This window comes from Diabrotica undecimpunctata, chromosome 6 (assembly GCF_040954645.1).
Source record: "Diabrotica undecimpunctata isolate CICGRU chromosome 6, icDiaUnde3, whole genome shotgun sequence".
Taxonomy (NCBI): domain Eukaryota; kingdom Metazoa; phylum Arthropoda; class Insecta; order Coleoptera; family Chrysomelidae; genus Diabrotica; species Diabrotica undecimpunctata.
The window spans coordinates 105,757,797-105,782,982 of record NC_092808.1 but is presented as its reverse complement, the minus strand read 5'-3'; the positions used below and the strand labels follow the sequence as shown (position 1 = coordinate 105,782,982).

Here is a 25,186-nt window from a genome sequence, read left to right as displayed (position 1 = left end):
GTTATTTTACTCAACAAATTGTGATTTTGTGTCTAGCGATTATATTCGAGAAAAAATCGCGAAAACAGAATTATACAATATCATTCGTCGACAAAAATATGACCATTACAGTTAGCAAGCAATTGCTTAGAGAACTATTGGATATACAGATCATTTAGCAATGAAACATACTTCTTGTTTGTCGTCAGTTAGTTCCATTACCTTTTCTTGCACCTTTTATTGGAAATTTACCTTTGGTACATTTGTTCGAACTAATTGGTTTGATCATATTTACTTTATGTTCCAATTATCGACTCAAAGCAACTCTCAATTTAAAATTTGGCTATGGCATTCCCAACTTGACTAACAAACTGTCGCACATAACGTAATACATGTCTTCGATTAAAATCAAAGCTGGGTTATGTATTTTCTTATTTACCTCTAGATTCTTCTTCATAAAGTGCCATCTTCCTAAGGAGATTGGTAATCATAATGGCTATTTTCATTTTTAAACTTATTACTCTAAACAAATCAACTGATCTTTATTGATGAAAATCAAGTAGTTTCTTCAACCAAGAATTCTGCCTCTGGTTAACAGATCTTCTTCCTAGAATTTCTTCCAGTATTATGAGTCTTAAAATTTCATATTTGGATTCACTCATCACATGGCCTAGGTATTATAGCTTTCTTGTTTTTATAGTGGTTGTTCATGTTTTTTTACGTTAGTGCTTTACTAACATTCTACAGTTATTATTATTATATATACTAAAGGGCAGAGGGACAAGTCCCTATTATGCCCAAAACCAAAGAAATTTCATTAGTAATCTACTAGTAAATTACAAAATTTCAAAAAAAAATAAAAAAATTACAATTTTTGGTTCAAAAGAAAAACAATATTTTAACTATAATATAAAATGGTCAAGTCTGTTTTTGCACGAGTTAGTAGAGGGAGCAGACACAATGTTATCATTAAGGTTATTCCAGCACTCAAAAACTCTATTTTTGTTAGAAAGTTTTCTTTTTTTTGTTTAAACTGTTGACCTCTGAGGCGTGATTGGGACTTGAATAATATCAAGTAATGGTTTGTGGATACAATGTGGGTTGCAGCTATATTCTACATTCTACATTTAGTTGTATAATGTTACATGTAGAATATAGCTGCAACCCACATTGTATCCACAAACCATTACTTGATGTTATTAAAAAATCAGACTGTCGTTAACCTCAATCAAGTAAGATATAAATAACAAACTACTACTAAATTGTATTTTACCATATTTTAAATAATTGTAGCTCTCATCTGATGATGCCAAGGAAATTTGTCAAAATATAATGAACTGTTAAACAGAGTACACTTGGCTTTCAATCAGCTGTATACCCAATAATTAACCTCAACCCCCCCTTTCCATCTACCAGATCAGCTGTTATTTTAGAGGATATATATATATATATATATATATATATATATATATATATATATAGTCTTTATATTTTGCAATTATACCTGTAAATAAATATTATCAAAAAATAATAAGGAAGGAATATACAAGCTTAGGATAAAGTATGGAACCAACCTAATCTTATGACGTATAACGCATCTGACGCTATACTTTTGTTACTATTCTACTTCCGGTTTCACCGGAAATACCCTCAACTTATTTAATTTAATTGGGACCCCCTGTATACTAGTGCAGATTTTAAAAGAACTTATTATTCATAATTCATACATACCAAGTTTGGTAGCAAAAATTTGTTAAATCGAGAAATAAATTACTTTACAGTTAAATAAAATTTCCCCAGATCTATTGAAATTGTGAGGTCAGCTCCTATCGTTTACGTAGCCTGTTGACTTCCTAGTTAAGACATAGGTTTAAGTTTTTCCTCTTATTAGACTAGTAAATAAATTAATAGATTTACAGATTGTGAGGATGTAAGCTTTTGCGAGCATTTTGAACGTTTAGTGACTGTTTTAAATTATTATTCTTAGCAAAATAAATTTGTCTATTATTTACATATACGGTAATTTATTTCCTGCTTAAACAAAAGTGTCTGCCAAACTTGGTAGGCATGAATTAGGAATATTAAGTATGTATTTTAATATTTTTTCCAAAACATACTCCATATATAAATAAAAAAAATACTTATCAAATATGTCAATTTCACCAGAAAACTTTCTGTATAAGCATTTTTGTTTATACGTTCGAGAATAAATCAATAGATGACATCATATATTAGATGACTCATGTACTATTTTCAATTTTAGGTGTATTTAAAAACTTTTGTATTAGCATTTTGTCTCCTTTTCATAATACGGAAAATCAAATGCCATTTGTACAGTTCTGTAAAATGATAAATACAATTGTTTGTACAATTGTTTTTACCATTGACAAATAAAATAACAAAAAGTAAAAAATATTTGAGATTTATTAATAAAACATTCAAAATAATTTACAAACTTTTTAACAAAGAGAAGAAAAAGAAAGGGAAAAAGAAAATTGTACACTCTTAGCTACATGAACACTTAATGATGACCGTGGGTATCAGGAATCCATTGACCTCCCAAAGCACCTTCCAAAGCTCCTCTTGAAACTCCGTGTCCGATTCCATGTCCAAGACCAAGACCAAGGCCAAGAGGTCCTACAGCTCCAAGACCAAGAGGTCCTACAGCTCCAAGACCAAGAGGTCCTACAGCTCCAAGACCAAGATGTCCTACTGGTCCAAGACCAAGACCAAGACCAAGACCAAGAGGACCACCGAGAACACCACGGGCAGCGATAGCAGCGGGGGCAGCAAGGACAGCTGCAGGTGCACCATGAGCTACTGGTACATCAGGGATCCATTGTCCTCCAAGAGCACCTTCGATGGCACCTCTGGCACTTACTCCAGCACCTAATACTCCAGGAGCGACGATAGCTGCACCGTGTCCGGCAACTGGAACATCAGGAATCCATTGGCCTCCTAGTGCGCCTTCAAGGGCTCCTTTGTTGGCTACGATACCGTGGCCGAGGAGTCCTCCAGCGCTGGCGGCAGCAACAGCTACGAAAAGTACAGCTACAGACTGAAAGCAAAATCGAAATTTAATTATACGGTAATTATTACATATTACAACTAATTAAATTCGAGCTAAATCACCCACAGTGCAAGAAATGCAAAAGAAGGGGAGAAACTGTTGTATATGTCCTTTGGTAATGTTAAATATTTAGTAATATTAGTAGAAGAAATCTTAAACTCCCCATAAAAAAAACTGCTAGAGAACATAATTTCTTTGAGGAATTTAACATATAACACAAACTTTCTTATAAAAATCCCAGCACAAACTGTTAGAGACATGAAGTGTATTGTTGATTGAAGAAAAATGAATAAATATATGTAATCATTTACAAAAATTACTACTTGTTTCAAATTACTTGTATAACAAAAAATTATTAATATTATATATTAATAATAATTTTTTGTTATAGAAGTAATTTAAAACAAGTAATATTTGTTTATTCTTAAATTATTGGTTTGACTATTAACTCATGTCTTCACTAGAATAGTGGTAGATACTAAACAATTAAAAGAGAAAAAGATTTATAAACTCGTATAAGATTTTATGGTGTACTTACCAATGAGTTCATGTTGTTTTAATGTGTTGATATCTAAGAAGTGATACAATTATTAACTATTACCTCGTATTTTATATAGTTATTGATAACCTTGTCCACACCCAAATAGAACATTATCATTTATTTACTTTCTGTATGAAAGCTTATGCCTTAAAGAAGGATAGCGACATTAGCAACGGTATTAACCAAAAAAAACAAATATCCTGTTTTTTTTAATCAACGTTTGGAGTAAACAAGTGACCAGTTCCATATATATATATATATATATATATATATATATATATATATATATATATATATATATATATATGTATATATATATGAAACGAATTTAATTAATATACTACCACCGGATATTTTTTATAGATTTAAGAATATGTGTTTAAAACAAAGTGAATATATTTTTAATAAAACTAAAAATAGGAACACTAAAAAGATTAAGAAATTACTTTTAAAATCAAATAATACTAAAAGTCGAAAATTTAACTAATGTCGAAATACCTAACAACGTACAGGGGACTTTAAGTGTAGGAGACAACTTCGAAGTTCATAAAAAGGAAATTCCTGTATCTGATAAAAAATATGCTCGATTAAAAATTCAATTTTTAATTTAAATGCAAATTCACAACATCAAATAAGAACAAAGTGTTGTAATATTTTAACCAATTTTAAAAATAAAAATAAATATTCATTTCAAAATAAAGCATTATATAAAAAAATTTAAAAGACGAAAGCAATCTTAAGAAAAAATCATAATGTAGTTGCACTGAAATCTGACAAAACCAACCAAACCGTTACTATGGAATCTAATCATTAGGACAATAAAATGAATGATCTTTTAAAGACGAAACCATATATCATAAACTTAGAAATGATTCTACCAATATTTTCCAAAAAAAAAATAATGATCTAATTGACAGATGAGACAAAAATGGTTATGTCATGTTCAAATACAGAAAAATCACTTAAGCTACACAACGCTATTCCACCAAAAATTTATGGTTTACACAAAACACACAAGGAGAATGTACCTCTACGTCATATCGTGTCCTGCATTCAATCACCCTTCGAGATCTTTCAAAGTTCTTAAAAAACATTATTTCTAATGTCAGAAATAAAAATCCTTATTATATTAACGATTCAAATGACCTTAATTTTAAAATTAAAAACATTCACGTGTCAAATAACTATAAATTTATATCTATAGATGTCATTTCACTATACACTAACATCCCAATAAAACTTGTCACTGACATCATTAAAAAGAAGTGGACAGAGATAAAAGAGTACACTAACATTCCATTGCAAGAATTCCAATCATCTGTAGAGTTAACATTAAGCTCAACATACTTTTTATAGAAGGACGAAATGTACCAACAAATGGATGGATGTGCAATTGTTTCTAGTGACATTGCTCAACTGGTTCTGGAAGAGTTAAAAGAATTGCTTGAAGAGTGATTAAGATTTTAATGTACCATTCTTCTACCGCTACATCGATGACTAGTTACCATCCAAAACTAAAGTTTATTATAGAATATTGTTCTGAAGCTATTTTCTTGTGGCATTTTAAATTAATTACTATTTAACTGGGAATAAGCCACAATTAAAGGTTAAAATACGTTTATTGACGTTTCAATTTCCGAAGTGGAAATTGAAACGTCAATAAACGTATTTTAACCTTTAATTGTGGCTTATTCCCAGTTAAATAGTAATTAATTTATTATAGAAATTAAACAAAATAATAAAATATGTTTTTTGGGTATCAACTTATATCGCGTCAATAACACAGTTAAAATCTTGTGGTTTACAAAAGAAACATGGTCTTCACAATATCTCAACTACAAATCTCATTATCCATTCTCCTATAAGAAGTCTGTAAGTCTAAGTCTTGCTAGTTTATCCGAGCAACTAATGAATTTTTTAGTCAAACATAGCATAATAGTGACTCACAAATGCAACAAACTTTTAAATAAATAGTTTACTAAACTAAAAACACAAACTCCAAAACTCAAAAAATCACATGTTGTTTTCGAAATACCATGTATTAACTGTGAAGGTGTCTATATTGGAACTAGTCAACTGCTTTAATCCAGAATTCGTTTTTACAAATAAGACAAGAACAGCATCACTTCGCTTACAAAACATGAAACTGAAAAGAAGCATAAATTGGACTTCAAAAACATCAAAATTTTAAAAACTGAGTAAAACAAAAGGAAGAGAGAGATATACGCATCAATAGAAGTAAAAAGAAATACCAACGCAATCAATGACAAAAAAGATACACAGAACCTTAATAAAATATATTTCAATCTGATTTAAATAATAATAAATATAACACCATAAAAGACTCTTAAAATTATAACATATCTCCACTTTACCTTTTTCGAAAACACTAACGATACGCCCACATAAAAATAAGTATATATTAATGACAGTATCCATGAGAGATTAGATATCAATTTTTACCTCTGTCAATTCATTATTGTCAGTGTCCCGTTTTACGTTTTGGTAAGTTTTTTTTATATATTTTACAATAACTTTTTGTTCCTAATCTTGTACATTTTAGAAACTTGTCAATGGACAATAAAATCTAGTTTACTGACTTTTCAATTTTTACTTCGTTGGAAATCGTTCTCAAAATACAAACATTAATAAATTAAAGATAATTTGTTTTTTGTCACTTGGTGAAAAATTCTTCATATATTTTAAAGTAGATGACCTTAAAATGGATATTGCTAATATTGCTGATTTGCGTTCCTGGGACGACTTTATTGTAAGATAGTTCGTTTGATTACATGAAATCAACTTACACTTGAGAATATCCGTCAGAAAAAGTAATAGCATGTGATTCGTCTTTAATCAGATAATCACATTACATGATGACAGTAAAATTCTTCTGTTAGTGATTCCATAGTAAATCATGAGTAAAAAAATCAAAAAAAAACTTTATAACTACATGGTACATGGTAAACACTACATGGTAAGTATTTGGTCATACATTTAGTTTACTGTCAATAAACACCAAATTCTGATTTTATATGTTTGTTATTGAAAAAACATAAATGGTGTATTCTCGATATGTTACTGACTTACTAATACTGGTATTTTCCTTTTATTAACTTCCTCTTTTAATGTGGGTAACCAGATCCTACTGTGTTCTGCCACGGAATTTGTTTCTTTTAGGACTATACTTGAATCGTTTCAACCATTGAACCCTATGTTCATTTTCCCATGCGTGTTTACATATTTGAGATCTATCAAATTCTCTATTTTAAATTAATATAAGAGTGGTGTTGACTTATTACAACAACTAATGGCCTTGATGGTTAACCTAAATAAAAGTGATCGCATTTACAAGGTATTTTGTAAATATTTTGGTATTTTGGTACTTTGGTATTTTGTAAATTCTTTTATATTTCTTGTTCATTGTTAAGTTTAGTCTTAGATAAAATAGATCTCAATGTGTTTGTTGTTTTGAATGTTGTTAAAATGTTAAATTTATTTCCTATTTTTAAGTTTTTCTGATAATCCTTTTATGTATGGTATGTTTGTTTTCTCGTATTATTCCTTGTGTATGCTGTAGAATTTTAAAATGAGAATTTAACTGTCATGATATCATGTGGTTATATTTTTAAAGAGGAATCACATGCTATGTTTTTTTTTTAAGAATATTCTCAAGTTAAACTGATTTTATTTAATCGAATGAACTGTCTTAAAATATAGCCGTCTCAGGAATGCAACTCAATATTGGCAATATCATTTTAAAGTCGTCTATTTGTATAATACATGTCTGAATTGTCAATATAAATGTGTCTGATAAAATTAAATTATTCGAAGAATTTCTCACCAAGTAAAAAAAAACATAATTTGTTTTACGATTTCCGAAGTTTATATATATATATATATATATATATATATATATATATATATATATATATATATATATTCATATATAAAGCAGTTGGGTGTTATTGACTGGCACGTTATATAAACTAATTTTTTATTTTGAGGTTGTAGTCATTAATAACTGTAAGGAGCAGGAGAAGCGAAACTCTTTTTTAATATAGAGCTTTAACAAAATTTATTTACCTTATCAGGATATTCTAAAATGATACACTGTCACAAAATATTAAGTTTCACAAATTTAATTTGTGTCAGAAAGACACTAAAGTATATATTTATTATATTCTTTGATTTCTTGAACTAGTTTTCGGTTGTTTAGTTTAAAGCAATTTAAATTATAGAATATTATATATATTACGTAATTTGTCAACGGCAGCAAAATAAATTGACGCCAAATTTGAAAATTTATATTTTTAAATTTAGTTAAGAAATTTAATATGGTAGTCCAGGCGTGATCTGTCGAAAAGCAGACCATAATGAACATTTTCCATAGGACTAATTTTTTTGCTGAAATAACTTTAAGATGTACCTTGTATCAATACTTACGATATGCGCTAGTCACCAACTTTGTGCTTAATTTTTGAAAACAATAATTTTTTAACAAAATTTGAAAAAAATCGAAAATTTTTAATTTTGCGCCCATATTTTCGCCTATAAATCGAGTGATATTACTACAAAAAAAACTTACGGAAAATAAAAGTTTGACATAATATTTGACTACCTACAAATAGAAAATTTAATGTTTATTCTTTAAAAAATAACAATATATGGAAAAAAGTGCAAAAACGGAGTTTTTTCTTTAAATTTTTTTGACCCTTACATAACCTGCAGCCTTCATATTCCACTTGGAAAAAATTATAATATGACTAAAATACGTAAGAAATTTAGTTAGGGTCAGTTTAATAGCTTTTGCAAAAAAATTTTGCAATCCAGTGTCTGCAAAAAAATGTAATTTTTAAATAGTCAATAATGTTTGCTTATAAAAAAAGGCTTAAGGTTTCAATCGCGAAATAAAATCATTTTAGTTTACCACGTTACCTACACCCGACTACATGTACAAGTACACGTGCAAATTCTAACCTAAAAATTTTAATTGTTTGTAGTTATATCGTGGTTGTGTATTCTTGAGTAGAATAAGTACTAATTTATTGCGAATCGTTATTAAATTGATTAATCGAACAAGAGGAATATGTTGCGGTGTTTACTGAAAAACATAAAAAAGTTGAATAAACTTTTGAAATACCGAACACTCAGCAAGTAAATTATTCTAAACCGGATTCGTTGGCATCTTGCTACAAAAATAGTGATGAACAAAACACACAAATTTATCCAGAAATAGGAACGAAAACGTTGCAATAGAAGTGGAAAAAGGAAATGCAAATTCCTTTTTCCACTTCTATTGCAGCGTTGTTTGTATTAGACCTTTTCGATAGCAATAGTTCAATATTAGATAAGACATATGAAGTTTTTGTCTGCCGGTTTAGGTTCAGATTCAGATAATGAATTTAAATACGATAATAGTTCATCTGACTCTTCTGAATATGATAATTACCATTTATCAGACGAAGAAATACGGGAACTAGGACCGCAACAGCAAGCAAGATATTGGGAAAAGATTCATGTTAACACGAGCGATTTTGATCTCTTACAGGAGTCAGATATTATAAATATAGACAACCTGTCAGTCACAATCAAACCAATTGATATATTCAGATATTTTGTTAAGACCATCTATTAGAACTAATTGTTAAAGAAACTAACGAATTTGCAAATAGTCATGTTCACAAGGGATTCAGGAGCAAATCCAGAATTAGATTTTGAACAGAAACAAATACTTATAAAATGTTAAACTATTTCGGTGTTATTCTGATAATGAGATTAAATTCAGTGCCTGGTATTTCCAAAATTGGTCTGAAAATTCGGCTTATTTCAATGGTTAATTTTTACTATACTTAGTTGTTTGTACAATTCTAAAAAGTTTCATAATAATAATAACAAAAAAAATACTCATTACTCAATTATGTTAAAATAATATATATATATATATATATTGTGACGATTGGGGTTTATAGAAAATAATTTATAAGTTATATACTACATAATATTAGATATAAAAAAGTATTTGATTATTTTAAATAAGTTATATACTAGAGAATTTTATAAAAATTATTTATGTGAGGGCATTTTAAGAAATTAGCATATAATAATTGTAAAAAGTTGTATTTTAGTAGTTATGATTTTGTAGATATATTTAAGTGAGCCATGTGACTAGGCAACACACTATACCCTCCATTCCAAGTGTCATTTTAAGAATTTTACGAATATAAGTGGGGTTATAGTTGTTTAAAATGTGTAGTTTATTAAATTAGAATGTTAAGTTACTAATTTAATTATATATTCTGATCTGAAAAGCCTAAATGTAAACAAAATTATTAATAGAAAAGAATGGAATTCTCTGGATCACCGGAGATGGCCATGTTTGCGAAATGGTTTGCTCCAGAAAATTCAGACAAGTATTTAATAGAACTAAATAGAACATGATTTCTTACCAGATGGTTCTGGAACATCCGAAAAGATATAAATACCCGTGATTTGGATTCAAGATGGCCAGTTTATTATGAAAGTTAGTAGACACATTTAGTTAGTGAAGTAAATTGTTCAGAATTTTCAAGAAGTCAGTCAGAAAAGTTTAGTAAGAAATATGAAAGTTAGTTGGAGTCAGTGAATCAGTTACAAATAGTCAAATTGTTTAATATAATTATAAAAGTATATTAGAAGAATATTGGATGGACATTGGAAGGAATTAAAATTATATTATGATTGGAGATTAGTATAAATCAACTTATAATAATTGGATATTGGTATATTGAAAGGAAGAATAAATATAAATGGTGTTTGCTGGTTTGCTTGGTGGTGTATAAATGCTGGTGAAGAAAACTATATCTTAAATTGGTAGAAGCTGATAATTGGAAAAAGTAATTTCACAAAAACAAGGATAACCGAAGTACGAAGACATTCAGTGATGATTAGAAGGAAAACAGTTCATTTAGGCATTCAGTGAAAGAAAGGTACAAAATTTTGTTAATATAATTTAGTTAGTGTCATAACAATTTCAATTTTGAAGATAGTTTGTTTAAATTTTACATTGTCTATAGAATTTAATTAGTTTTATAAGAATATCAATTTAAAGATAGTTTATTTTAAATTTACATTGGCTAGGTTAGATATATATGTGTGTTTCATAATAGTTATAATAAAGATAATTTAAAAAAGTACTTACAAGCTAATTCTTTGAGAACCGCGATAAAAACCCTATATATTATATTATTAAAAATACTCATTGCTCATCATTCAAACAAAAAACACATCATAACAATATATATATATATATATATATATATATATATATATATATATATATATATATATATATATGTATATATATATAATTATATATAATTATATAATTATTAAGTCGTGACTCGTCACTGTTAAATTATCTAAATCTGAAAATTTTGGGGAATGCATATGTAGGTACTATAAATATGTCATCAGAACAAAACGTAAAGTCTATAAGCTCTCATCTTTTGATGATATTCTCTTCGCCACATCACAATGTCGTCTCTATCTAGTAAAAGAGCGTTTTTTCCCCTACGTTTGTATTGAAAATTAAGTTTTTCAATATTCGGTAAAATGTGGTTTTCGAAAAATTTGGCAAATCAGGGTCATAGTTCACCTTCTTTAAAACCTCATTAACGGTGGGTATTTCGTTGCTCATAAAAAAATTATGAACCAGTCTTCTAATGGCATTTTTGTCAAAATCATCAATTTTGTTAAACTTCTTTTTCCGGGTCAGACATACTTTTGGTCCAGCGAATTGATGATTCGTTTTGTATTCCTTTATCACCGTAAACACACTTCTATCACAAACTACAACTTTATCAGCCACTTTTTTCACAATATCTTCAACCACTAACCCGGGATTTTCTTGTCTTTCACATTTAAAAACATTTAAAATGATTTCTTTAACTTCAACGCTAAGAGGGCTTCTTTCACTTCGTTTTCAAGGAGGACTCCATGTATTTTCAACCAATTCATCAGCAGAATCAGTGGATGACATTTTTGGTTTCAATATCAGTTATTGAAATACGTGGTTATTGTTACAGTAATCACAATCACGTATAGATAGGGTCGTTATACAAATAAAAATATATACTTAAATAGTTTTAAATCACACAAAAAATAATTGCTAATTCAACATTAACAGCATAAATATAATTTATTGTCCTTTAACCATCAAGATGACTAAAAATATACTCACAAATCGATTCAAATTACAAAATTTTAATACCGAAATATAATACCTGCTTAAATCCTGTCCGAACCTGTATGAGTTCCGACGACGTCGGCAGTAACGAAATAAAGATGGACATTTCGGTTAGTTTTTAAATATTCTTAAAGAACTGTTACTTGCATGTATGCATAAAATATTCTTTAATTTTATGAATCGGATTATTTTTTTACTTACTATGTATTCAGTGATAAAAATAATTTATATACTATGCAATAAACACTAATAGTTGAGAAAATAAAAAAATTAATAAAGTGTTATAATTATACTGTTACTTATCGGAATAAGTAGACTCATTTGGAACATCTTTAACAATCATCTGTTAAATTTATCTTTGTTTATACGCCCTGCATCGCTTAATGAAAGTAGGTATAATTGTGCTCAGGAAGTGCTACTTATAATGTAAGAATTTATACCAGAAAGCTTAAGAACAAATCGGTTGATATTACTTACACTGAAACAGTGATTATGATATTGATAGAACCTCTAGAGAAACACAAGAGTAGAATCTTATTTGCTGACAACTCTAATTCCAATATTCGTATTGCTGAAAATTGGTATGCATTGTAATTTCTGTACATATATTCAATTCTAATTCTAATATAATTCAATACTATAGTACACTAAGGAGCAATAGAAGATGAGTTTCAAAAATGTTCAAGAAAAACATGAAAACGAGGGAAATTAAAATAAAGCAACAATAAATTAAAATAAACGACCAGTTTTAATGATTTCTATCATCCCGGAACACGATCCTGCACTGACACACACTGGTAAGATGTAATTACAAGTTTTTGTCAGTAAATAAATCTATTTATATCTATTTTAGCTAAAAAAATCGCAAAAGTGTTGTGAAGTCATCACGTATCCTCGACTACAATAAACCCAGGAAGGGGATTGATATCAGTGATCAAATGAGTTATTATACCTCTATATTACGAAGGACATTAAAATGATACAGGTAATTTTCAACACTACAACTAGAATTCTAGAACGTATGATGTTCTACTAAAATGGTTTTTTCTGTTACACCAAAAATATTCTATGCAGATTTATTTTGATATTATGAATGAATAAAAAAATGCAAAATAAAACGTTTTAAGACGCACAAAACTATGCCCTACAAATAAGCTATAGTATCGTGTTCGCCAATTAGTAACACATAGACTTAGGTCTAATGATTGATTTTTTCTATCTTAATATATTTGATATTTTCCCCCCTTTCATTTGCTATGTCGCTTATCAGGAGGCTTCTTTAAGTTAATAAATTAAAATGTGTAATGTCGCTAGAATGTCGCTATATGTTCATTAATAATGAAGATACTGTTTAGTGCCCTTTTGTTATTCGCATTATTTTTTTATATCTTGATTTATTTGTTATATCCTATTTTTTGATTGATAAGATGTCATAAAACGATTAGAGGCATTTGAAATGTGGTGCTACCGACGTATGTTGAGGGTCTTATATATACGCCACACAAGTAACATAACTATTCTCCAGAAGCTAAGAAAAGACAAAGAAATTTTTAACACCATAAAAAACAGAAAATATATCATGCGTAATAATAAATACTGACTGCTACAATAAGATGGGTCAATATAGTCGCCAAAATCTCTAGAAGATAGGCACATTTAGAAGAAGAAGATTTATACTGATATTTAATATCTGACATGTCACTATACGTCTATTATTGTCTATGAAGACAAGGTATAGTGCAATATTGTTAGGAGAACGGAAAACGCTGTACGAGAGGTGTATGTAGCATTAAAAGAATCAGCTACAAAAATGGGTTGAATAATAAACACCAACAAAACTGTATATAAAAATAAGCAAGTAATCACAAATCCTACGACCGCTTGTGTTATAGAAAACGACGTCATTGAAGCAGTGAACGAATTTGTATAGCTGGAAGCGCTCCCTAACACTGAAAATATTACTACTGCAAAGATAAACCTCAGAATTTGTACGGCCAACAGATGATATTTTGGGTTCAATCTCCTCCTTAAATCCACAATTATATTGAAAAATAAAAAAATAAAACTCTACAAAACAATAATACGCCCAGTCAATGAACCAACATATGGTTCAGAGACCTGGACTCTAACAAAAAATAATGAAAACATGTTATTGTAAATAGGAACCTGATATCGTAAAACATTAAGATATGACGTCTGAGGTGGATAGGGCATGTAATGGGGATGGAACAAAATGACCCATCTAGAAAAACGCTCCTTGATAGATCCATTGGTCAGAGAAGAAGAGGAAGACCCAGAACAAGGTTCCTTGATAACATCAATGAAGACATGAGAAATATGGGAATACGTGTTTGGCGGAGGAAGGCGGTGGATAGAAATTCTTGAGGAGGCTAGGACCCATGCAGGGTTGTAAAGCCAGAATGATGATTTGGCATTTATATACAAAGCTTTGAATCGGTGTGTAGATTAATTTTTTTACAACGCCGTACATTTTGGCTGAGACAGAGGTGAAAAATCTAAGGCCCTTATGTTAGTATGAAGTTGGTATTACATATTGTAGTATTCATTTATATGTAATTCATGCTGGGTCAAATGTCCCATGGGCTTTGTAGTCTAGAAAGGGTTCTAGAAGATCTCAACATTTTTGATACCGTAGGTATCTGGGAGAAGTCAATTTTCTCTTTAAAACGCCCAATCGGGCTACATCACAGAACGTTTTCGGAATCAATATACCATCATCAGTGTGTCTAAGTGTACAAGTTTTGAGCCACTAAATATTTGGGTAAAAACCCGTTAAATGTTTTTAATTGGAATTTAACTTAAATGTAACTTAAATTTTAATTAAAAACATCCTTTAAAACACAAACAAGAAAAAAATCCTTTAAATGTTTTTTATTATATCTCAGTTTGTTTTCATTTTAAAATTTCCGGTCCCAAGGTCAAAATACTAAAAATAATGGATTTACTTTACAATTAGTGTTTTATTTTCAAAAATTTTGTTAAAATTTTAATAAAATAAATGATAAAATGGTTGCTGGTGTAGATATATACTCATAAATGTTAAAGAAATATGTCTTCTACTCACAATCAGTAATAGGTTATTAAAATTGAAAAACACACTTATTTCTATTCTATTTTATTTTATCTATTTGTAGTCATTATATGACTGACTATTGATTAAGGCCTATGTACTACTTTAATAATTGTTTGTTTTCTCATATACTTACACATTTTTTTACATAAATCCTTAGTTTCCGAAGGGACCTGAAGATGCTGTAAAAGTTTGTAAACAGTGAATCCGGTAGCACAATCATTTTTCAATTTTAATAAAAGCCTATTATGGTAGAAGACTTATTTCCATACCATTAATTTTAATAAAATAGTTAAATAAATAAAAAATAAAGAAAATTAAATTTATATCGTGGTACAAGGTATTAAAAATTTTTATATACTAAAGTTTAAAAATTTTCTTTTAATTTAGAATTTACACAAAATTTCCTTGATTAAGATAATTTTAGTCAAAGCAACACAAAATCGTGTGACATGTTCGACTTAAGTCCCTGTTGGGAATTTGTAGTTGTACATGAAGATGTTTTTATAATCTTACCATTGTTATTTACCTTGAAATAAAAGAAATAAATAAAAGCAACTGACATTTATTGATGTAATAAATGGTGATAATTTAGAAATTATTTTACAAAAGAAGAGAAAGAAAGAAAGAAAATAAAAAGAAAATGGTGTACTGTCAGCTACATAAACACTAAACTATTTAATGACCGTGGGTATCAGGGATCCATTGACCTCCCAAAGCACCTTCCAAAGCTCCTCTTGATCCAGCTAAACCATGTCCAAGACCAAGACCGAGACCGAGAGGTCCTACAGGTCCAAGACCGAGACCGAGACCGAGACCAAGGGGACCACCGAGGACACCAGGGGCGACGAGACCGGGAGCACCAAGTACACCAGGGACACCGTGGCCTACTGGTACATCAGGGATCCATTGTCCTCCAAGGGCACCTTCGAGGGCACCTCTGGCACTTGGTCCACCTGCTACTACTCCGGGGCCGATGATACCTGCACCATGTCCGGCAACTGGGACATCAGGAATCCATTGGCCTCCTAGGGCGCCTTCGATGGCTCCTTTGTCGGCTACGAGACCGGCTCCAAGGAGACCTCCAGCGCTGGCGGCAGCGACTGCTACAAAAAGTACAGCTACAGACTGAAAAATAAAAAAAAATTGTTAAACACCTGTATTTAGTATATTTAATTCAATGTAAAATAATACAGAAAATAATTACTTTACTAATAAAATGAAAATGAAAATGAAAACAAAAAAGAAATATAAAAATAATTAAATTTTAATCTTAGTTAAGTTTACAAAATTTTAAGTAAATTAAATAAAAGTAGATATAAAAATGTAAATAGAAAGATAGTGGTATAGTGAAAGTATTAAGAAAAATTGTTTTAAGAATGGTTACTAAACTTTTATAGATGTTTTCTCCGATAACAACACGAATAAATTTTTGGAAAAAATATTTTATATTTATACAAGCTTACTAAAGTGAATGAATTAGAATAAAAAACAAAAACACGAAAAGTAAAAAGGGAAAATTATTTTTCCATATATACTACTACATATAAAACATAATAGGTAATATTGAAATGAAATACTTACCAATGGGTTCATGTTGTTTTAATGTGTTGATACCGGAGAAGTGATACAAATATCTGCTATTACTTCGTATTTTATATAGTGACCGATAACCTTGTCCACACCCAAATAGGACACTAACAGTTATTCACTTTCCGCATGTATGCACATAGGGAGAGTTAGATATGGTGAAAAAATCAAAAAACTGAAAGATTGGCGTTAAGTTTGTACAAAATTGCATCATTATCTTAGGTCAAGAGTTTCGGCTACGGAACAAAACCGACCTGTTTTCGATCAATTGTATGTACGGTAACTTATTTATACAAGGTTGAAAAGGATTTTAGTAACTCTTTAGTAATAAATTTTAGCTAAAAATGTTATATTTTTATAAAAAAACATTAAAATTTTAAATTTAATAACCGATTCAATGCAAATTGAATTATTGTGGCATAAAGTATAAAATATAAGTAAATTGTGCTGTTTGTGAAATTTTACGCAATAATTTAATACGGGTTTATAAAACAATTCAACAACCACAGTGGTCGCTAAAAATAGGGTTATTTGTTATATTTATGATTGCATGAACAGGTTTGTAATGTCCTTATAACAGTGTTTTAATAAATATCGGGGCATCGAAAAAAATTATAATTAGCCTTGGCCGTGAAATCAAACTTTCGCGGTTTTGTTATTATTCTTCTTCTTCTTCTTCAAGTGCCATCTCCGCGGCGGAGGTCGGCAATCATCATAGCTATTCGGACTTTTGAGACGGCTGCTCTGAAAAGTTCATTTGATGTACATCCGTACCACTCTCTCAGGTTGCGCAGCCATGACATTCTATTGCTGTCGTTATCTATCAGCCTGTCTCTATCAGCCTGTTATTAATCACTATCACATAAAAATGAATTCTTCTTTTTCCAATGGCGCTACAACCCTTTGTGAGTCGTGGCCCCCTCAACCCTTCGTTGCTAGCCTATGGTCTCTAAGACCGACAGCACCGAAATTTGCCGAAAACCGCCGATCCGTTTCAATCCAAAGGCGGTGCATCGCAGAGACTAAACATTACAAACTATGTTTGCTGTGATTGATCACAGCATAAGGAGTGTTTATACTGTGGATTGGTCGGCATCTTAATCTTATTTAAAAATTTTCAGGTTATGTATTTCTCTGTTTGGCGCTTAAACATCTATGATTTATACCAATTTGCCAATAAACAAGCACACAAAAAATTTAAATTTTAATTTTTCTCTTTTATTTTAAAAAATCTGTTAAATTGTATTAAAAATCTGTTCGTTAGAACACCATATTTAATTACCTAAGACTTTGTTTTAGCAAGCAATTCTGGATTCTGTCTATCCATCTACTTCAACAAGCCCTATTCCATCTACTTCAACAAGTTATGAAATTATCTCAGGAGCCTGCCATCTGTGCAGCAAAATATTTAAAAATGTGGAATTACAAAATTGTCATATCAAAAGAATACATAAAATTGATGTGTCAAATAAGAAAATTAATTACATTATTTGTCCCTTATGTGAACAAGAAACTAATTTAAAAAGTCATGAGAACTTACGAAAACATCTAAAGGAGAACCACCAGGTAAGTATTGAATTAATATCTTTTGAGTTTTCTAGTGAACAAGAATATGAGACATGAAAAGACATGCAGACAATTGAGACAAGTTATACTAAATATAGGGCAGTTCATAAAAAGGAGTATAAGATATTAAACTACGATTGTAACAGAAGTAACTTCAATGGTAGGTCGAGTACTTTGTTACTTCAAATAATTAAAACTTAGACTAATCTATATTTAGGATATAAGCCCAACTATAAAATTAGGACAGAGAAATCTGGTGGATCAATTAGAATTAAAGGAGTGTGTCCCTCCAGGCTGATTTGCAAACTGAGAGATCAAGGACAAGTTTTAGTCAGTTATTGGAAAACACATGATGGACATAAAGAGGAATTAAAAACCATGCATCTATCAAACGCACAAGTAAAAATGGTTGTAGAGAAGTTAATATCTGGGGTGCCATCTAGCAGAATTTTAGAAGATTCAAGAAAATTGGAAACACCAAAACTAGAAAGACTTGCCCTATGAACAAGTAAAGATCTCACAAATATGTCCAGGAAGTATAATACATATAAGAAACGAGATCAAAATGACATGGTAGCAACGGCTTTAATCGTTCAGGAATCGCATGCTAACAACAAGAATTACGCTTTCTTATTCAAGAAGAAAGGTAAAGTTCAATCATTTTTTATGCCTACTACATTTATAATTATTCCTATTCCATTTGACTTGTGTGAATTGTTATCACGTGACTCATGTAACAAACCTTACTCTTAGCAAAATCAACAACATTCATCCCTTTTTATAAAACATTCAATATACATTTTTAAATAATATTTCTCCTAAGATTGTAATTATTGGTTTTTTACATTAAAGCTTATTTGGTATGGAGGTGCTGATTTATGGGGCAAATTTACTAGTTTGTTACTTTTACCTCCTTCTTATAATAAATCTCACAGTTATCATAAATCAATAACTTTTAACCCAAATAACTATAGGGTTTTAAGTTATTATCTTTTTATCATCATTTTTCTGACAACACTTTTTTGGTTTTAGTCTGTTTAAGAATACTTCTCCATTCTGATCTATTTCACACTTTGCTCTTACAGTTTTTGATTTTTAAAATTTTCATATCTTGCTTTATTTGTTCCTTATATCTACTCTTCCTTTAATATATTTCCAACTGGAGTTATTTGTTTATTTTGGAAAGGAATATATCTTCTTTCATCTGTTCTACACTTTCCTTATACTGAAGTTGTTCTATTTGTGTAAATGTTATGATATCCAGATCCTGGTATTCCCTTTATAGTTAAAATGTATATCTTCCCCACATACAATTTTCTGTGACTGGTTTATATATGTGGCTCAAGATTTTTTTTTCAGAATTGGCCTATTGGCATTCTTTACTTTTATTAAGTGTGCATGTTTCTGATACATATTATGTGAATAACTTATCTTATTAAGGTTTTATATAATTGGCTTCTTCTTCTTAACGTGCCATATCAAGTCCCCTTGACGTTGGCGATTAACATAGCGAAACTGTCTCTGTCTTGAACTATTCTAAAGAGTTGCTTAGCTTTCCTCATTCCTATCCACTCCCTGATATTCTTCAACCAAGAGGCCTGCTTTCTACCAATTCCTTTGCGTCCTTCGATTTTACCCATCATAATAAGTTGAAGAATATTATATCGGTCTCCCCTTACTACGTGTCCAAAATAGGCCATCTATCTACATTTGATGTTATCAAGCAGCTCGCGAGCAGCATTTGCTCTCTCAAGGACTGCCACATTTGTCAGCATAGCCGTCCATGGAATTTTTAGTATACGTCTGTACAGCCACATTTCAAAGGCCTCCAGACGATTAATGGTGGATATTTTTAATGTCCATGCTTCGACACCGTATAAGAGGACTGACTAAATGTAGCATTTAACCATGCGCTTTCAAAGTTGAATTTGCAAGTTATCATTACAGAAGAATGACTTCATTTTTAAAAATGTCGTGCGGGCTATCTCGATTCTACGTTTTATCTCTTGATCTGGATCTAGTTCTTCAGTAATTTGAGAACCAAGATAATTAAAACTGGACAGTCTTTGAATTATATGACCATCAACATATAATCGTGCATCTTGATGTGCTAAACGGCTAAACACTATGTGTTTTGTTTTTGAACAGTTTATGTTTTTTATATAATTGGCACTTAGTTTTTTCTTGTATTATTACGTGACCTTTGTTGTTTAGGGAAGGTAGAACAGACAAATGTGATCCAGGAAAAAACTAAACGAAGTCTTCAAATAGAAAACTTAGTAAAGTACAAACTATGGCAGACTTAGATGATGAAAGTTTTACAAGATTACATAACAAAATTTAGAGTGAAAGAGATAGACTTGCACATAGTATTTATTAATCTTGAGAAAGCACATAATGAAGTTATCAGAAACCTACAGTGGCGGAGATTAAGTAGGAAAGGAGTGCCGGCTGAATATGTGAGTGATGTATGAGCAAGTAACAATTAGTGTTAGAATGATTGCAGGTGAAACTGGCAAATTTTGTGTGAAAAAGGGCTTCATCAGGGTTTCGTGTAAAGCCCATATTTATTTCCATTTGTGCTGGATTTATAACAACTGAACCTAAAGGGGTGCTCCTTGGTATTAGTAGAAAAGACTAGAGTAGTGGAGACAGGTCTTTGAAGAAAAAGGATTAAAATTAATTTGGATAGAAACAAAATATTTAGAATATTCTGTTAAGGATGGTATTCCAAGTCCAGATAGAGTAGTTGGCTTGGATAGACAAGAACTCCCAAAAGATGATAATTTTAGGCTTTTAGGATCGGTATTACCGTTTTATCTAAAATATTTTAATTAAAGGTAAAAGAAAGAGGCAAATTGAGTGATATGTGATAAAAAAGGTACAAAGAAAACTAAAAGGTAAGTTGTATAGGACTGCCTGAAGACTAGCTATGATGTATGGTTCTGAATGTAGGGCAGTAAAAAAAGGGTTGAACAAAAATTGAATGTTTATAAAAAACCATAATCTCATACAAAAAGCGGAGAGGTACTTAGTCCCTGGCAGAGAACAGAAAAGTTTAGAGGAAAATAATTAGAGAAGCTAAAGAGAATAATAATGTTAATAAATGTTCTAGAAATAAAAATACTAAGAGGAACCTCTAAATCATAATAAAAAATTACCTAAGCAAAAAAATTAAAACAATATCTATATATCTAATAAAAAAAAAGCATCACTAGCATATCAAAATAAAATAAACACAAGTCAGAATTTAATTTTACCTACATAATCTCAAAAGAAAAAATAATTACATTTCTAATAAAACTGTAATAGCCAGCTAAAGCCTAAAATGTGAATATCATCCGCTTTATACCAATACCACAGTACATTGCTAATAAATTCTTCAGCGATATACTGTGCCAATACCTCAATTGTCATTTTAATTAACATGAAACCCGCCAATTTTTAAATTGTGACTTACCCACCAACCAATCACGCCAAACGTAGGTTGTAATGTTTAGTGTAGTCTGCATCGCAGTAGCTTCTTGAAATGACGTCTTCTGTTAAGTGTAACAGCCGTGTTGACAGAGTGTGTGTCTTTTTCCCACTAGAATTAAAACCGTGTCTGGGACCAACGTTAGTAAACCAGTTATTTTTCTATGACAAAATTGTTACTACAGTTCTATTTTTGGCGTTTGTTTTTAGTAGAATAACGTTACTTTTTGTTACAGCATATTTTTTATAGAGATAGGAGATTATGAAAGAGAACAAAAGAGAATTTAAATGCTATGGAATGAGTTGGAGGATAATTCTGACAATCAATAAATACCAGACAATGACGATGATGAGAGCCTTCTTTTTGACGTATTAGAATCTCAAGACCGCAATGCTGATACTAAGGCAGAATTTGAAGAAAATCGTTTAAATGAAAATGGCACTCTTTACAGAATTCCGTATTGTCTCGAAAAAGATAAGATTATCAGATGGAATAAACATATTTCCTCTCGAACAGCTGTACGTATCCGTACCCAAAATATTTTATTGCAAGTACCTGGCGTGTAAGGAGTTGCATAACAAAAAACAAAAGCCTTCTAAATTTATATTTTATTTTTTACGCCGGATTTATTGAAAATTATCGTCAAAAATAGCAAAAAATATATTTTACTGAAAGAGTACGCCCAGAACTCTAAAACAGCTCGCCCGATAGACGTACCTGAGTTAAAGACATTTCTGGGATTACTGTACATAGCATAACATGTGTTTGGAGCATTTATTACTTATCACTCAGAATGATACCGCATCGAGATCGAAGACAAGTTGTAAAGACACCTAATTTCAGGTAAAAATATTTAGTATGACATTTATTTTTTATTAAATTGACGTTTAGTTTGACTTCCAAAACAATAAACAACTAAATTTTTTCATAATATGTTTATTTTACTGTGCTTGAATTATTTTTGGATTCCGCAATACCTTAGGCACCCGAGAAGCTCTATTTGCTATACAAGTGCTTATCCAAAGCTGTAGGAATGTCAACTGTGATGCATATATCTGTTTTATCGACTACAAAAATCATTTCATAGAGTAAAACATGACAAGCTCATATCCATCTTGAAAGAAGCGGGCTTGGATGATAGAGACTTGCGAATTATATATAATTTATATTATTATAACCAAACTGCCAACATTAAAGTGAATGACCAGTTTAAAGAGACAATATCTATATATAGAGTGAGACAAGGATGTATTCTCTCTCCAGTGCTATTTAACATGTACTCGGAGCGTATCTTTAAGCAAGCACTGGGACAACTACAGAAAGGCGTCTTAGTTAACAAAGTATGTCTAAACAACATTAGATATGCTGACGACGCAGTAGTTTTTGCAGATATTCTAGATGGTTTACAAGCACTTATGTCGCGGATATCAGATATAAGTCGAGAATATGGGCTGGATCTCAATAGGAACAAAACAAGGTACATTGTAGTTAGTAAGCGCGAAATATTAAATACACATCTTTTAGTAAACCAACAGTCAATTTACAGGGTAAACAGCTACACATATCTTGGTACTAACATAAACAGTCAATGAGACCAATCTACTGAAATAAAACAACGCATAGGGAAGCAAAATCAGTGTTCGTAAAGATGAAGTATCTTTTCAGAAGTCATGATTTACCACTTAGTATCAAAATCTCTATCATCAGATGCTTTATATTTTCTAAATTATTATACTGAGTAGAGGCATGGATGCTCTCTGAAACTTCTTTAGGAAAGCTCGAGGGCTTGGGTGATGCCCAAGTATTTTGCTGATGTTGCATAAGGAATTTGGTTATCATTTATTCTAACCTGGGAAATTTTCTATTTTTTTATTTGTAAAGTTAATGTGTGCAGATTTAGTCTCATTTAATTTTATTCGCCATTTTCTGGTCCAGTTATGTATTTTCTTTACTGATAGTTGCAACTTATCAGTCGCTTCTTCACTAGTGTCTCCTATCGCTAGTATAGTAGTATCATCCGCGAAGGTGGCAATAGTGTTTTGTTCTAGCTCTGGAATGTCACACGTATACAATAGGTACAGGATCGGACTTAAGACACTCCCTTGTGACACGCCAGCTTTGATCTCCCTTAAGTCGGTGTACACTTCTTCTTGTTTTACTCCGAAATATCTATTCGCAATGTTTGATTTCAAGATTTCTGAATACTGTTTAGGCATGAACGTTCTTAGTTTATAGTTTAAATCGTCATGCCAGACTTTATCAAACGCCTGTGCTATCACCGTGACTTTATCACGGTTAAGTACTTTACTTTTCTTTATATGCCTAAACTCACTTACTGCCGCTAAGAATCCATGCTTGTATTTTCTGACTGACTTTGTTGCTATTATTTATTATTAAGGTAAAGAAAGGAGGGAGCATATTCGTAGGCACGATTGTCTACCTTCAGATTCTCATGTCGATTCTACTCGGTATACTTTGTTTTCCTTCCATTTGTATTTAGATCAAATGCACTGGCTTCCCGTTTCAAATTTAGATCTTTTTCGGTTAATACCCTTCTATTATGGCTTATTATGACAACATCAGCCACATATGCGAATATTTGACGGGATCTTGTATTAATACAGCCGTTAATATCTAGTTTTCTGATAATAGCTTCCAAAGTAAGATTAAAAAGTGTTGTTGATAAGGCATCACCTTGCTTTTTTATTACCATTCATCACCATTTTAAATATCAAATGCCTCTTCCATATCTCCATCTATTCTCACCATGGCCTTGTAACCTTTCAAAGTGATTTAAATAAGTTTAACTAACTTTTTTGGTATTTGCTTCGGTATAACGCCTCTTTTAAATTCAATATACAAGTTGTAAATTGGTATATTATATTTTGCACATTTTTCATGTATACCTCTTAACATGTATTTGATTTACAGTTGACCTTTTTTGTCTGAAACCACATTGATATTTACCAAATATTTATTGTGATTCCTACTTCCCAATGCTCTAGGAGGACTGCTAGTATCCATATACGGCAGATTAGGTTATGAATACGCTTCCATAGCACATGTCCACCATTCTTAATCAGTTCTGTAGTTATTACATCTGTACCAGCCACTTTGTTATTTTTCTTTTAATGTTGGTTCCTTATCTAGTTGTTCTGCTGTGTGGTGAATTATTTCTTCTTCTAGGTTTTGTTTTCTGGATTTAAGAGCTTTCGAAAATGCTCCTTAAACCTTTTCATTACTTTTTCTTCTTTTCGATGATAATTGCCTCGTTTTTGCTTTTGCACACTGTTGTTCTTGTCACGTATCCTTGAGTATATCCCTTGGTTTGCTTGTTAAATTTCTTAGTCTCCCTTCTGTTATTATGGTCTGTAATTTGGTGTACTTTTCCTGACATTCCTTTTTAGTCTTGATATTCAATCGGGAATTTCTGTATCTATCTGTATTTTTGCTATTTATTAGTTGTTGGGAATTTTGGTAAAACCATTCATAATTTCTTTTGCTTAAGGTTTCGCCTAACGTCTCCCTTACTGTATGGGTAATTGTTGTTTACATGATATTCCATTCAATTTCGATGTTATTTTCTTCTCTTTTTTCATTTAATATTAGCTTTAATTTTTGCTGGCACTGACTCTACTTTTTCTAAT

General features: G+C 30.7%; 3 protein-coding genes across 5 annotated transcripts in view; all 3 read right to left on the bottom strand.

The window, feature by feature from the left end:
* Positions 1–25,186, bottom strand: part of nolo (ADAMTS-like no long nerve cord) — a 2,006,971-nt gene that overhangs the window by 336,576 nt on the left and 1,645,209 nt on the right. The gene's annotated exons all lie outside the window — the stretch shown is intronic.
* On the bottom strand, positions 2,386–3,723 carry LOC140442776 (uncharacterized). Its single transcript, XM_072533749.1, has 2 exons — positions 3,588–3,723; positions 2,386–3,037 (listed from the first exon to the last, which is right to left on the bottom strand). Exons 1-2 carry the CDS (start codon positions 3,597–3,599, stop codon positions 2,501–2,503), a joined length of 549 nt encoding a protein of 182 aa, XP_072389850.1. The 5' UTR covers positions 3,600–3,723; the 3' UTR covers positions 2,386–2,500.
* On the bottom strand, positions 15,458–16,620 carry LOC140442775 (uncharacterized). The gene is made up of 2 exons (XM_072533748.1): positions 16,493–16,620; positions 15,458–16,036 (listed from the first exon to the last, which is right to left on the bottom strand). Exons 1-2 carry the CDS (start codon positions 16,502–16,504, stop codon positions 15,587–15,589), a joined length of 462 nt encoding a protein of 153 aa, XP_072389849.1. The 5' UTR covers positions 16,505–16,620; the 3' UTR covers positions 15,458–15,586.